The 15262-nt window shown below is 39.8% G+C and overlaps 3 protein-coding genes across 3 annotated transcripts; 1 reads left to right on the forward strand and 2 right to left on the reverse strand.

Moving 5' to 3' along the window:
* Positions 1-275: 275 nt before the first annotated feature.
* ccnc (cyclin C) lies at positions 276-5738 on the reverse strand. The gene is made up of 12 exons (XM_017302283.2): positions 5586-5738; positions 5182-5288; positions 4929-5013; positions 4223-4292; positions 3982-4033; positions 3840-3895; positions 2547-2582; positions 2100-2191; positions 1942-2009; positions 1753-1832; positions 1449-1567; positions 276-1325 (listed from the first exon to the last, which is right to left on the reverse strand). Exons 1-12 carry the CDS (start codon positions 5615-5617, stop codon positions 1271-1273), a joined length of 852 nt encoding a protein of 283 aa, XP_017157772.1. The 5' UTR covers positions 5618-5738; the 3' UTR covers positions 276-1270.
* Positions 5739-6185: 447 nt separating this feature from the next.
* On the forward strand, positions 6186-9996 carry ngs (notochord granular surface). The gene is made up of 11 exons (XM_008398044.2): positions 6186-6639; positions 6863-7028; positions 7164-7313; positions 7444-7563; positions 7669-7764; positions 8265-8399; positions 8521-8631; positions 8976-9086; positions 9301-9425; positions 9536-9790; positions 9861-9996. The coding sequence occupies exons 1-11, from the start codon at positions 6218-6220 to the stop codon at positions 9952-9954; spliced, it is 1785 nt and encodes a 594-aa protein (XP_008396266.2). The 5' UTR covers positions 6186-6217; the 3' UTR covers positions 9955-9996.
* pgm3 (phosphoglucomutase 3) lies at positions 9751-15202 on the reverse strand. The gene is made up of 13 exons (XM_008398043.3): positions 15088-15202; positions 14376-14592; positions 14107-14291; positions 13959-14026; positions 13741-13874; positions 13463-13658; positions 12626-12783; positions 12462-12545; positions 12277-12375; positions 11820-11939; positions 11611-11733; positions 10772-10945; positions 9751-10672 (listed from the first exon to the last, which is right to left on the reverse strand). The coding sequence occupies exons 2-13, from the start codon at positions 14580-14582 to the stop codon at positions 10583-10585; spliced, it is 1638 nt and encodes a 545-aa protein (XP_008396265.1). The 5' UTR covers positions 14583-14592; positions 15088-15202; the 3' UTR covers positions 9751-10582.
* Between the last annotated feature and the right edge of the window lie 60 nt (positions 15203-15262).

Below are 15262 nucleotides of genomic sequence, written 5' to 3' on the forward strand. Positions count from 1 at the left end.
TATGTCACTAGAATCGACTGTACCAAAGGTCAAGACAATTAGAAGCACGTTTACACGAAAAATAGACTTTTAACTTAAAACTTAACGCAATACTGTTAAAACATTGTTCGCATCTTTTCTTTTAAGTTTTTAACTGTTTTGACAATGAGTGTTACGTATCCCCCAGCTTCACCACGAGGGGTCTCACTACAGCCTCAAACAAACAAACAAAAAATAAACAATTTGTATCGTCAGCATTACATTTTCCAACTTTGCCAGAGAAAGCAAAACAAAGATGAAAGCAAGTAATTTATTAATACTATAGACATATTTCACATGTTACCTGAATGTGTGTGCTTTTAATAATGCCCACTCAAAAACACCTTCCGTTGAATCACATTGACAGACATCTGCAGGTAAATGCAGACATGTCACAGCAGTTAGGTGTTTTATAAGCCGGCAGAGGGCAGATAGAAAGTAAATGACTCATAGAGCTAGTTTAGGTTAGCATTTACTCCAAACTGTTGTCAAGAAATGATTTTAAAAGTTTCATAACACAGGCCAAACACCAATGAAAATTCCAACAAATATATCCACTAAAACAGCTGAACTTTCGCACAAAGTCAAAGTCAAAACTTCTTTTAAAGAAAGCAAAACAATTCAAAATTGTAAAGCTATTTACAAAAGAGAAGGGATCGGGAGGAAACAGTAAATTGCTTTCACAGAACTACTTTCCACTTTAAAAGTGAGCCTTCCACTTTCCGTACAGTTAGATCAGGCTGAAGACCTTTTAGAAATTAGGAGTCTCACGTCTTGAGAGCGGAATTATCTCAATAAAAATGCATTCAGAGAGCAGAGGTCCCTGAGGAATGAAACCCCACCCAGCCTGCTTTCCACACAGACAAACCACAGCACTTGTGATCAGGTTTTTCTCCAATCCCACGGAGCTCCGCGTGGAATGACTCCTCAGGGTGGTTCAAGGGTGTCAGGATCATCACAATGATGAGTTTTTACAGAGCGATCACATCTGCTCCCCCGTGTCAGCTTCCTGCTCCACTGTTCTGCCTTATTCATATCAGAGTGGTTGGCCTAATGGAGAAGGTTTGCTGCTCACTGGAGACTTCTCAATCACTCCCTGGTCAGTCCACAAATCCATAACAATCAGAGAAGCTGAGACACACCTAAATTTATGATGATCGGTCTCTGTATGATTGTGCAAAGTTTGTTTGAAACCTTTCAACCCCTCCCAAAGTTTAACATCACGGGTTCACGTGGAAACGCAGACAAGACGCTAAGACTGGCTGTAGGAGTTGCTTTGGTTCCCATTGGAGCTCTGATCACTCTCACTGCACAAAGGAAACAGTAAGAAACAGCCAATTTAAATATTGCTTATATGTTTTTTTATTTCCATCTAAAATCATTGAAAAACAATGTATTTTATCCTACATTCAAAACAAATTCAGTCATACCTGTTTGGAGGTGGTTTGGGTTTGGGCATCTTGTTTAGCACAGCAGCTATCTCTTTCCTATCATCAAAATTTTTCCACTGGTCATAGAGCTTCAGGATGACACGGATGATCTCCAGGATCTTAAAACAAAAAATAAATAAATAAAAACAAGTGGCACTATTTTACCAATCCTTCAATATCCTCAATTGAAGGATTGTTTAGCCTTTTATTTCTTGCTAAATCCCAACTAAATCTGTATTTCATTTGAGGCTCACATTACAACATTTATAACACAAATGCCCACTCCCACTAACATCAGTCTTACTTTGTCCATGTCCACTGATAGCTCAGCAAACCACTGCCTGGCATCTTTTTGCTGCACAACGCAGGCAACATGAAGACAGGCTGCAGGGGGACAAAAACTGATTAAGTCAGATCCGATAAAACTTATTTCGAGTCTGTAACCAGATTACGGAGGTGGACAAAAAAAAAAGCGAGAGGGAACGACTGTTACCCAGGGCGATCATGAAGGGAGGGTAGAGCAGGCACAGATCTGTCCTGTAAGTATCATTCACTATTCGCCTGGGAAAGACACGACAGAGAAGACACTGAGTGACGACGCCCAAAGCAACGTGATTTAATAGGTGCGAGACAAACGACACATAATCCTACCAGGCCAGAGGCAGCAGCATGTCCTCCTGTCCCATGTCCTGCACGTACTGCAGCAACGGTCTATAAGGGTGGTACACAATCAGGCAGCAGTCCTGAAACACAGCAACAATCAAATGATCATTTAAAGTCCCCTGCAAAAGCATTTGTACCCCTTAAACCTCTGCATTTTTGTCACGTTACAACTACTAATTTAATAGTACCATGCACTTTTATGTAACATTTAGCTGCATTTAGCCACTCAAAGTCAATGAATACACCACATGTCATGTAGGGAACAATAAGGAAAATGGGGAAGCAGCTGATTTACTCACAAAATGGAATTTTCTGAACTGCTGAATGTGCAAAGCTGGTCGAGAGGCGTTATTGTGACGGTAGTAATGCGATAGAATGTGATTTAAAAAGTCATTGTAATCTCATCAAGAACAGACAGTTGAATAATTTACTTACCATCAACTCCAAAAGGTAGAACTCACACTCCAATATCTGGAAAGACACAAACCAGGTTTGAATGGTTTAAAGGGACCACGTCCAACATGTCCAGCGCCGTCACAATAACAAATCTTACTGGGCAATAAATTGTCCCTGTAACAATTGTGACAGACGTTAATATTGTTGTTTTGAGACTATTTTCAAATGGTACATTGATCGAGTTCCCCCTCTCAAAGGCCAATACATTTTAATTTAGTAAAGAGCTCTTAAAACAAAAACTGGAAGATTTTTCAAACATCCAAAACAAAACATAACCAAAAACAATGAATGAAACTGAAATAAAATAACTATTTATGGTTTCACATCTGAAACCATAAATGAAATGAATTATGATGCCTCTCTAAACAATATTGTCCTTCAAAAAATAGAATGAAAATTAATTAGTTGATTTTAATTTATTATGCAATTAATCTATGGATTGGTTATTACCAAAGGCTAACGCATGTCTGAAAAATTCGGACTAAATTAGCCACAAAATAATTTAGTTTTGTTTGGACTCTGTATATGTTGCATTAAAGTTCACTACTTTGATGTGCTTTTGCAGATTTTAGTATTCCTATCTTCTTTAAGAATTTCATTACATTATTTCCAGGGACAGTGACCTTGTAAACACAAGGACTGTTGGTCTGAACCTCCAAACAAGTCCTAGACACCATCACTCTCTTTTACTATGTCTGCAATGTAGACAAGAAAAAATATGTTTGCGTGTCGCAGGTCTTTGTTAACTCATTCTGCGTTGTGTGAACCGCTCCCTCCTTTTGTTGCTTCACCGTGGCCCACTGTAATTTATAGCTGAGGCAGCAGTTTGTCAACACGGTGCTGATGACGTTCTGGTAGCTTAATGCTGGCTAAAGAGTGGCGAGTGGACCTACGCACGAGCAGCAAACATAATGAGTTTTTACCACAAGAGTGCCAACATTAGCTGTGGAATCTCGCATACTGACGGACAATACAGTAGCGACAGCGTGACACAGTGTAAGGGATTCCTGCTAAGCTGAAAAGGTGGTACATAAATAACCACACAGGAAGCAGCAGTATGAATAGTTTGGGTCATCGTCTGGCATTTGGCTAGTTTATGGGGTTGATTTAGGAGATTTTGGTTATGACTATGTTTCCAGGGGAAAACATTGTCTACTTTCAAGCTTAAGGTGGAAATGCAATTATGGGCTTAAAAACACTTATCAGCTACCACTGACTCACAATACCTCAAAGTGGTAAGATAAAATTTAAAAAAGTAAAAAGTTTACTTACATGATTCATTCTGTAGGGAAACTCCTTTGGAAAGGCGTAGGAGAATCTCGTTTTCACTGTGTAAGGAAAAGTGAATATTAACAGAAAGAAGAACAACACTGTGAAACTGCACTCTCAATTTTCACTTAGCGCGTTCACGTACACACGGACGTCGCAGCAGAAATCAGCCTGGTGTTGGACACAACTCCAAATTCCTGGAGGAAGATAAATATGAATGTTAGGTTCAGGCAAACACAATTTATAACACAAATTGCAACGAGGAAGAAGAAGAAGGCAAATATAACAATGCATAAAAAGAGCAAAAAACTAAACAAAAAGTTTTACCCAACAACCTGAGGTGGTGAAATTAGGGCGCCAACACTTTTGCCTTGAAATGTTCTTACCTCAACTTTAGAGGCCAGGAAAACACAGGTAGGAGCCATGAGCACAGGGTCTATACTTTTAAGAGAATACCTGGAAAAACAACAGCAGCAGGTAAAACATAACAGCAAAGAGATGGAGGGCACATGGAGCAAAGACTGAGCTTAGACTAGAGCTGAAATGCGAAATACAACAGAGTGCATAGAAGTTAATTACAGTTTACATCCTGATATGATGCACTTGAAATTGATTACATCGTGTTGTTTTATCTAAATAAATATGTTATTTTACTTAAGGCTACCATGATCATCATCTAGCCTATAAAGTCTTACTGCAATGGATTCCAAAACTGACACTAGATGATAACAGTTCCAGAGATGAATTGAAGCATCCAGATGACAAATGAGAAAAAGACTAACATCCTAACATTGACCAATATGTTGCAATTGCATGATTTTCTAAAACCCTACAATTGAAGGGTATGCTGCACAGATCACGAGGGGAAAACATGCGACAGCAGCAAAACATCTTAATTCATGATGCGCAAAATAAAAAAAAAAAAACGAATTAGGGAAAAAAGTGAAGTCTCATTGTCCCATCACAACATTTTCGAATGAACCTAAGAGTCTTTCTTGAACGTCTTTTAAACCAGCTTTCTTTCCCAAGATCAGAAGTTAGCAGAAATAAAATCTTACCGGACTCTTCAGCAGTGAACTATAAGCAGCTTACCTGGCATAGAAGCGTTTGAAGTACACTGTGGCAGTAGCAATGACCTGCTGTCTGAGCTTCAGGTGCTCACCCAGAGCCTGGATCACTGAAACACACAGGATACCAAATATGTTGCAAACAGAAACAAACAAGCCTCGTCTACAGCTAAACGTGATCATTTGAATTGCTAAAACCTGTTAAAAATATCAACCAAAGCATTTGGTGCTACTGTTGACACAATAGTAAGGTTACAATTTAATTTATTTCTAAATACCGTTGGCGAAAAAGATCTGCAGCTTCCAATACTCCTCTTCTGTGAGGAACTTCAGGTCCTTCTGGCGCTCTTTCATCAGATCCTGTTTATCCAGAACCCACTGCAGACTTTTGAGGAGAAAAATACAAAATAACAAAATATTTTAATAAACGTACACAAACCAAGCTCACACACTGCACAATAAAAGAAGTGCAAACTTCAATAACAAAAATAGAAATGTCCGTTTCATTTGAAGCTTGAATTTATTCTCTCCGTGTTTTTATTTAAAGAAGATATTTTTCAGTATCATTAGTTTTGAGAAACTAGCCCCTTAGATTAGCCGCGAAGACAGCTATAGGCCTCACAACAAAGCCACACATAAACAAAATAAAGAAGTAACATGTCGGAAATTTCTGAAAACTTACTAATGAGAACTCTGCCAGAAGTTTCCCGCCATGTCCAAGACGTTTATGTAAAGGGAAATATATTTTTATCGATAATGTTCCCTCACAAAAGAACGCATACAGCAATGAAAGTAGTTCTGCTAGCTACAGCGGGAGTAACATCAAATACATTCCGGGTACCGCTTAATTTTATTTGGTTCCGTCTCTTTTAGTGTAACTTTGAAATTCTTAAACTAAAGTGTGTTTCATCCTTTAAATTGAATAAATATAAAAAATAAAACTCACATTGACAAATAAATATGCATACATTTGCAATAAAGTAAGTGTGTGTGTATGTGTGTTACATAGTCATGATAAAAAAAAGAAAGAAATTAAACTCCTTTTTTGATTATTGGGTTATTTAAAAGCAAGTAAGATGTTGTGAAACTATTTTAAAGTATCCTCATTGTGTAGAAACACACAACATGTGCTTTAGTCTCACTGTGAACACTTGAAGTCAAATTCAAACAAGCTATGCCTGTCTTGAACAAGTTATATATAAAAGCTAAAATCTGATGTTTAATCCTTTACCTTAAATTTCATACAGTAAACATCTTTTTGATTCAAATTTCAGCATAAAATACTTTAAGTTTTACAAGGTGGTCATCAGGATAATGCATCTTCCTGACAGTTCTTTTCTGTCAACAGGCTATAGGCTGCATGAATTATTTGACGTGAACTTGATAGATATTTGTAAGAAGACCCAATCATGTGTTGGGAGGGGTTCAACATTCTTCTGTAGCGGTGAGGTAAGGACCATGAAGAGTATAAAGAGCCCTTCACTTCAGGCTCAGAAGAGGAGTGTGACCATTTTTCAGTCTTCAGTTAAAGTTTCATCCATCATCATGAGCCACAGCCCAGAGAGGATGTCCTCGTACCGTCGCTGCTTTGAGAGCACATCTGAAAGTCAAATTCGGGTGTCCAGCCCATCTCCCACCCGAAAGGAGACCCGCCACAGGTCAGCCAGCTTCAACAGGAATGTAGGGTGGAAAGGACCAGGCTGCAGAGTCCTCACCAACAAGCCTCGTCTGACCAGGTGGGTCATCCCTTATCATTTGTTGCCACAAGGCATGCATACCCCATATAAAAATAAAATATTAACATCACATTCGGTTAAAGTAGGATACCAGACAGACAGATGGAGAGGTACTCTCACGACGAATGAGAAACACATACAGTAAAGCATTTTGTTAGACATATGTATAGTAAATCAAGTGCCTGGGAAGGAACTCCAACCCATTTAGCGTTTCCACTCGCAGCAGTGCTAGTATGGGCACGCTGTGCTTGGATGTGACTTCTGGCCACGGAGCGAATTTGGATCTGGATGCGACTGCAGCACAGAACCGGGCATTCAAGCTGACTCGCACCAATGAGAGGCAGGAGATGGTGGTGCTCAATGATCGCCTGGCATCTTACATTGAAAAGGCAAGAGGAAATCTATCCTTACTGAGAAAAATCGCATTCATATGTTCTCTTGCTTTGTATCACATGTCTTAGTTATGCATTTTGATTTAATTGAGAAAAAAACATTTCTAAGTAGGTGTTTGTCTTCTGCTTCAGGTTAGAACACTGGAGTCCAAGAACAAGCTGCTGGAAGCCGAGATTGAGGCCTTGAAAAGTGCTTTTGAGAGAACAGCCGGTCTCAGGCAGCTATATGCATCACAGCTAAAGGAACTGAACAGGGAAGCTGAGCAACTGAAGGAGAAAAGGGTACGAAAAACGCTGCATCTAAACTTATTACGGTATTTTTACTTCCCAGCTTTGTTTTCATTCTTTTAATTCAGCTGCTTGTCGCAAATTTAGCTTAAACAATAATTTCAACAGTAACAAACCTTTCCAGGATTCGTCTTTGCCATTGAAGGAGGCACTGTCCTGTCAGCTGGAAGTGCTGAAGTCTAAATATGATGAGGCTCTGGAAGCCAGGAAGCAGACAGAGCATCACATTGAGACTCTGCGTCCGGTAATAAACGAAGAAAGGACTATTAACTGTTTAATTATGTTCTTAGAATAGAAATGTGCTTAGTTTCACTCAACCTTCCAAACCACACATGTCTGTTCATGCCAGGATGTGGACAAAGCCACTTCAGCTAGAATTAAACTGGAAAAGCAGCTGGAGAACCTGGAGGCTGAGCTGACCTTCCTGCAGAGAGTTCAGAAGGAGGTAACAAACAATGCATGTAGGAGTGAGAAGCGCTTAGAATACCTTTTATATTGTTATTCATGGTGTAACGGTTCACGGAAGATGATGGGTATACATAAATTAAGACTTATTTTATTCATAAAGTGAGTATGGCTGTAAACACGGCCATGAACTCTGATTAAAGTTAAGTTTGAAACATTTTCTGCAATGGTACATAAAATTTTTTTATAACTTTCGTAGTAAATAGGTAAGCCAAGTGGGGTTTTTTTTTGCCAACTTGTTGACAAAAAAAAATTCTTCACCAAAATAATTTTTCCTTATATTATATTCATTCTCTGTGGAAATGTTATGCACATTTTGCATGTACGGTAAGCACTTATGAAAAGCTGCTGAAGACATTTTGCATCATTGTTCAAGACTGTAACCAATTTCATAGGAGAAGGCACCTTAACTAAACCATTGCTATAGAAGAAATCTGGACTAAACCGTGGTTTATTTTTGTGTTCCTGATCGATTGAAAGGAAGTCGATGAGCTGATGCAGCAGATCTATTCAGCTGCCTCAAAGATGGACTTAAACTTCGACCTCCCAGATCTTTCCTCTGCTCTCACACAAATTCAGTTTGAATATGACAGCATTGCTGCTAAGAATCTGCAGGTAGTATGCAACAGCAAAATCCTCTTTTTTTGTGTGTGTGTGTGCCATTTTTGTGCCACGTGTATGGATAAAAACAACAGCGCAAGTTTAATCCAAGCACTGGTTCTTTGTTTTTGACCAGGAAATGGATGCTTGGTATAGATCAATGTTTCAGGACATGAGCGATGCGTCATCCAAGCACGCTCAAAGTGTTCGGAGTCTGAGAGAGGAAATTGCTGCTTATAGAAAGGATGTGAGTATGATTACTTTATCTTACATAAACACTCATAGACACCTCGAATTTGATCTTCCACAAACAAGAACAGCTTTTTCTCCAAGTTCGTATCAGCTTAGTCAAGTTAACCTCTTATTCCGACAGGTGATATCAGGAGTTCTCAAAAACACAAGGAATACGCAACCTACTTGTCATTGTTGTACCCTCTGTTTATGTCAAATGTGCTGAAAAATTATCGTAACTTAAAAAAAAAATAGTCGACAGTGTCAGGCCTTGAATTCTTGTACTGATTTTGAAGTGTGACTGGTTTGTAAACACTGGTTGAACTCAAATGCTGCACACTTATCTCTGCGCATGTTAAGATTCTGAGCAAGGAGCGAGACTTGGAGTCACTAAGGGCAAGGAATGAGTATTTGGAGACGCATAACCGTGATGCCAAGGAGAAGCAGAAGAAGCTAGAGCAAGAGTTGGAGGTAAATGACTAATGATATCTTAAGTGTTGAAACTCAAATACAATTGCACAACTGATTGGGAATTAAACAATTTCTGAGTTTTAATGAAATTATTACAGGACAAAATGTATTATTAGATAAAAAAAAACTTGTCAGACATCGAAGTTGAGATGTTTGGGGTAAAATATCACGTTCGTATAAAGGCACAAGTCCAGCTCTCTCTCTATGTCAACAGGAGCGTATTGAGGCATTTAAACAGGATCTGAAGCTCTCCAAGCAGAAGACTGCTCTGCTGATGAGGGAATATCAGGACCTCCTAAATGCCAAAATGACAATGGAGATCGAGATCGCCACCTACAGGTGAACAAAGCTTTAACACACAGCTCAGTCTCAGAAGGGAATAAACTGGACAGCCATCACATCAGGAGCGCATCACTGTTCCTAATAGGATTGCACTGTTTGTTTCACAGAAAGCTGATTGAGGGAGAAGACAACCGTCTGAGCACCATTGTTGGGAAGCTGCCTCTGACTGACCACCTGCCTCTCACAAACAGGCCCTCTGACCGTTTATCATCACTCACCCCCGTTACAGAGTCTTTGAAACTTGAAGGCCCCGAATGCGCATTCAACGCCAAAACACCTCCAGCTGCCGTTTCTATAGACAACCCGGGTGACGGGAACCCGCAGGCAACTGAGAAGTCTGAGAGGAAGACTCTCCTCATCAGGTAGACTGTGACTTTGGCCTTCAGTGAGTATAGACCAATTAATGAAAAAAACTTCTTCTTTCTTACCCAGGACAGTTAAAACAGACGAGGACACCTATGTGAGCGACACACAGCAGTGCACCATCTCTATTTCTGGAGCTGCTGAGGACACAGATGAAGAATAAAAGTCTGGATGTGTGATGTGTTGCAAAATTATGTTCCCCACGCTTTCATTACACTCTGAAAATCCTGGAAATCTGCGCCGTCCTTCACAAGGAGGAAGAAACCACGCTTTTGTATGAAATCTGACCTTTTTAATAACTCACTGACTCCAGGTGCTTTTACGTCCGCTTAGGACTACGCTCACTTCTCTGCTTATTTAGTCTGCTAATGATTCCTCAACCTGTCTTTGACGATAACAAAATAAACAGCAAACAAAAGCATTTCTTTATTATTTCTAATTTATTATGAAAAACTGTGGAATTTCAAGTGACGTGTAAACTTTCTATTTGTTTTGACACCTGATTCAAACATGTTTAAGCCTCAGAAATAAGTTGAAACAATTGATGGGTTAACCATGCTGTCCATATATACAATGTAGTGCAACCTTGATATCTACCTCAGTACATGATACTTTCCATGCTGTGCATAATTATTTTAACAGTTATGAAGAAAGAGTAGAAAGTGCAGTTAAACAGTACGACATAATAGCACCACCCTGGGAAAGAGATGTATTTATCTGGTTTAGAAAGTGATAATCAACCGAGATTTAACTTCAAAATGTTGATTTGGCGACAGTGTGTGAGTTTGCCTCTAATGCAAAGGTTTGGGTTCATCGCCGACTCCCCCTGCCAGGCCGTACACTGCAAGGCTGACTTCATGAGCCAGAGCATCCGCGCTTTCCTAAAACAGAAAAACATCACCAGATTATTCAGAATGCTCCAGTTCCCTGCAATGACACGAAGAAAAAAAAAAATACATACATAAGTGGGCGTTTCTAACCTGGGTGTCTGCCTCTGCATAAACTCTCACCACATCCTCGGTACCAGAGGGCCTCACAAAGGAGCGGGCCTTCTCATACTTCTTCACCAAGTCGTCGATGGCCTCCTGCAGCCCTGCTGGGGTCACGGCCCGCCTCTCTGCGTCGGTGGTGTCTATCACTCTGCGGTCGGAGACCTTACAGAAAATAAAAATGAAAAACAGAGTACAACACAGGATAACAGAAAGTGAGGAAAGTTATAAGTGAGAGAAAATATAACTTGATATCAGATAAAGGTAACCTGAGGATGGACTGCCTTTTCAAGGTTGGAATCAGAACTGAATTTAAGTCTGGACTTCGACTAGGCCAATCCAAAAGATACATTTAGTTTTCTTATCAGAGATGTGAGCATAAGTGGAAGGTTGCAAACTTATTAACAAACATTTTGCTTCAGTACTTTCTGACAGAGAGCAGAACTCATGGTTCCATCCAGGTTCGCGCCATCACACTCTTCTGCGACCTTCTGGAGTAACGCTGTTGTAGGTCTGTTCCGTGTTTTCTCCATTAGTGGATAATGTCTCTTGCTGTGATTTATTGTAGTCCAAAAATCATTCGAAATGGCTTCGTAGCCATTTTCAGACAGATGAGTCAGCCTACTTCATGTTGAAAAATTACTTCTTTTTTTTTTGTTTTTACACAGGTTATATTTAATAATAAAACTCATTTTAAGATGTATGAAAGATTTATGTGCTACTTTACGCTGATCTACCGTGATAAACCCACTTGAAATACATAACAGGCCCCCAAACTGTGAAAACGTTTGAGGAGCATAACGACAGTACATGATGCTCTGTTTGTATACCTTAACTTTAAGCTGCCTGTTCGGCAGGTCGCTGTAGATGGCGTCCCAGTGCTGAACACTCATCCCTTTAATGGCCAGTATGGCTTCAATCAGCAACATGTCAGAAATGGCATCTCCGACAGTCTAAAGAAAACACTTGCGTTACAAATGACATCCTCTGTCTTAGCTATGCTTTTTGATCGCAGTTCAGTATAGTGGTGTATGTGCACCTGGTTGATGATGTTGATGGTATTCTGCAGCAGGAAAGCGGCTTTTTTCCTCTCATCATTGGTGTTGGTGTCACTGGCGAGTTGCTGGATTTTCTCTTCAGCTCCATCACTGAACAACACCTGATCACAACAGAAACACATTTCAGGTCCAAACATCAAAAAATATATATTTTAAAGTTCTGTGAGAAAAGGTAAGCTATATTCTCATTCAAAAGTGTCAATTAAAATGTAATTAAAAATACATTTGAAAAAGCATCCGTCCAAAACCAACGCAATAGCAGCTGTCTTGCCAATCTTGACCAGGACATTTTTGACACACGACACAAACTACTTTAAAAAATAAAAATCCTGACACCATAAAATGAATTCAAAAAGGACAAATTCTTTCTAACAAGACTGTAACTGCAGAGTCATGAGAAAAAAACAATTTAACCTTTGACTGTGTGTCTCTACTTACTGTCCCATGGCCGTTTGCCTCAAAGTAGACACCTATATCAAATTCTTGAGCAGCGTGATGTAGATGCTTCACTCCAGTCTTAGTACACTTTACGATTACCTAAATGATATTAGAAAAATCTAATATCATTAGATTTTCTGTGTACGTTCTTTGAATACATTTTTTGAATAACGTCATTTTGTCACCTTCATGGTGTTCTCCAGGTAGTGAGTTGAGCTGCCATTTGCATAAGCAGTTTGCACCACTGCTATCTTCAGATCAAGACCAGCCTGTGTGTGCGAAAAGGTATTTAGCAAGAGTTTGGCTTTGTTGTTGTTGTTTTTTTACACAAACAATTTTGAGAGCAGACCTCATTAAGGAGTTCTTTCAGAAAGGTGCTGATGAGAGTAGCTATCTTGTCTCCATCAAGGAGGTGAAAGTCACCCTGAGAGTCGGTGTAATAATAAACTATACGGTCGGCATCGCCATCGAAGGAACAACAACGATCTCCAGGGTTGATCTTGATGCCTAAAACAAAAACAAACAAACAAAGAAATCAGTCATATGAGATGTGGTATTTGTTGTGTTGCAATTACACATGCCTCACAAAAGTTAGCCCTTATGCGTTTTTGTAATTGTACATGTCTGACCCACACAAAGTAGCTGAAGCGCAAATATGTGGAGTGCCTCTAAATTTTTGGATTCTCAACTACACTATAATCTGGTTTAATCTAACAGGTTGTTAAGGACGATGTGAAGTGTCAGTTTGTTTCAACACATGAAGGTCGAAAAGTGCATTTTTAGTCCCACTTGACCAGAGGATGGTCTATGGAAGTCTGTTTGTATTCCTGTCAATTATATTTCTTTTTTTTTTTTTTTACATTACTAAATCTGTTGGCTACAAAATCAAATTGATCTTTGGGGATAATAAAGTTGATCACAATTTGAACTGGTTGCATAAGATTTTATTTAGTGGCACCGAGGTAATGAGGAATGCCTACAATTTTATCTTAAAAAGGTTTGAGAAACCCAGATGCTTTACGTTTTACTATACAATTATGTGTTTATCTTTGTAGGTCTATAATCTAGAAAAAATACATTTAACTTAATGGTTTTGCAAATGTTCAAGAGGTTTAATATGTGTGCAGAGAGCAATGGAAAGGTGCAGATTAGCTGTTGCTCTAAGGTGTTCATCCTGAGGCCGTACCTGTTGGAAGCTTCTGCTGCACTTTGACAAAGTCGGCTCCGCACTGGTGGTTCAGCTTTCCTCTGCTGCCATCATTAAAGACGGAAAGCTGCATGTGTTTTCTCAAGTGACTCTCCATCTCTCGTACCTTTATGGCCCCGATGCCATTAGCGCCATCAACACTAAGGTGCTTCTGGTCGTCCGTACGATTAGACGCCTGGCAGAAAATGAAAATAAAAATGTTTTACAAACAACGTTGGATGTAGGAAACGCACCCAGAACACGTCTAAAATCCTTACATTCTTGGCGAGTTGAGAGAAAGCTTGGCTGAGTTTATGGTAGTATCCCTCCACTGTTGCCTCTCCGTATTTCCCCTGCGTGTTCTGGCAGCAAACCATGTAATGCAGCTGCGGGGTGGTCACCAAACCGTAGTCTGACAGGACAGACAGACAGCATGAGAAGGCAAATAAACAAAAAGAAGATGTGAAAACAGCAGGAACAGATATCTGACCGATACCTTTGCAGTGACCACCAAGGGCTTTGACTCCATCCAGCACTGCCTGGGAAAGACTAGCACTGCTCCTCCTACAGTCAGAGATAACATTCACATAGACATAAATGTGGATTGATTTAATTGTTTTCATCTATAGTCTTTTTGATCATACCTGGTATCTTTTCCCACATATACGTTGGCCTCTTGGCTCATGTCAATGGCCTCCTTCTCTATGATATCCTTCAGAGTCTTGAGTAGCTCGTTTTGCTCGGTGTTGGCCAGCTGGGTGGCATAGTCTTCCCATGACGACGTCAACATCTCTCCCATCGGGTCAATAAGCTTCACACCATTGTCCTCCTACAAACACAGTACAGACGTAAAGGTAGTGTAAAGAAGAACATTAGGAACTCTTGTTTCAGCATTTCTGATTCAATGGCTGACCTCTGGGTTATGCGACGCCGTCACCATGACTCCAATGGTGGCTTTGGTCTTCTTGGAGCGGAGTGTGGCCAGCAAACCCATCCTGAACATGATGTGGTCCAACTTATTGGCACTGGTTCTAAAGCCTGCTGTGCCATACTGCAAAACCAACCCTGCTGGTTTAGGGTGCAGATCAGACTGCTTGCAGACTTCTTCAAAATGGGCCATCTCTAAAAAGCTATAAACAAACAGATTAAAGAAGTTAGTTCAGTAACTTACAGAGAAAACTATTATAACTTGGATGTGTCTAATTTAACTAAAACCAAATTACCCATACCATTTACAGAACGGAAACTATTTTGTAAGCGAATAAATAAAAGATTCATTCACAATTTAAAAAATGGTATTCTCTGCTGGGTTTAATTCAATCAGCTGTATTTGACATGAAAATGAAATCTTACAAATAAAATATTGTAAGTTAAGATTTGAAGTGGGAATGGAGCATACTGAGAAAAAAATGACTTAAAACAGCCCCTGAAAGCAGCAGAGTGACTTCTCCCCTCAAGCTATATGACAGGGCAAAGTATATACACACCCAGATGCTGCACTAGGAGCTTTTCTCTAGTAAACTAACGTAATGTTTTTAGATAAACTCGTAACGTAAGTAAAAAAGAAAATACAGTTCCCAGACGGGATCAAAATTTCCGCAGTAAGTTGTTATTTATTCACTTACTCGCTGTCTGTGGTCTTCAGAGCTGCATTACAACCGTGTAGTAGTCAATGGAAAACTTCCTGGTTCCTCTGGTTCCGCCTTCTCAGCGTGACAACGTGGCCGCCGTTCACGGATCATCTCCGGAAATCCCGCCTTCAGCACTTCCGCTTAGAAGGCTGCCATATTGGTGAGGGCA

This window comes from Poecilia reticulata, chromosome 21 (assembly GCF_904066995.2).
Source record: "Poecilia reticulata chromosome 21, P_reticulata-male-v2, whole genome shotgun sequence".
Lineage (NCBI taxonomy): Eukaryota > Metazoa > Chordata > Actinopteri > Cyprinodontiformes > Poeciliidae > Poecilia > Poecilia reticulata.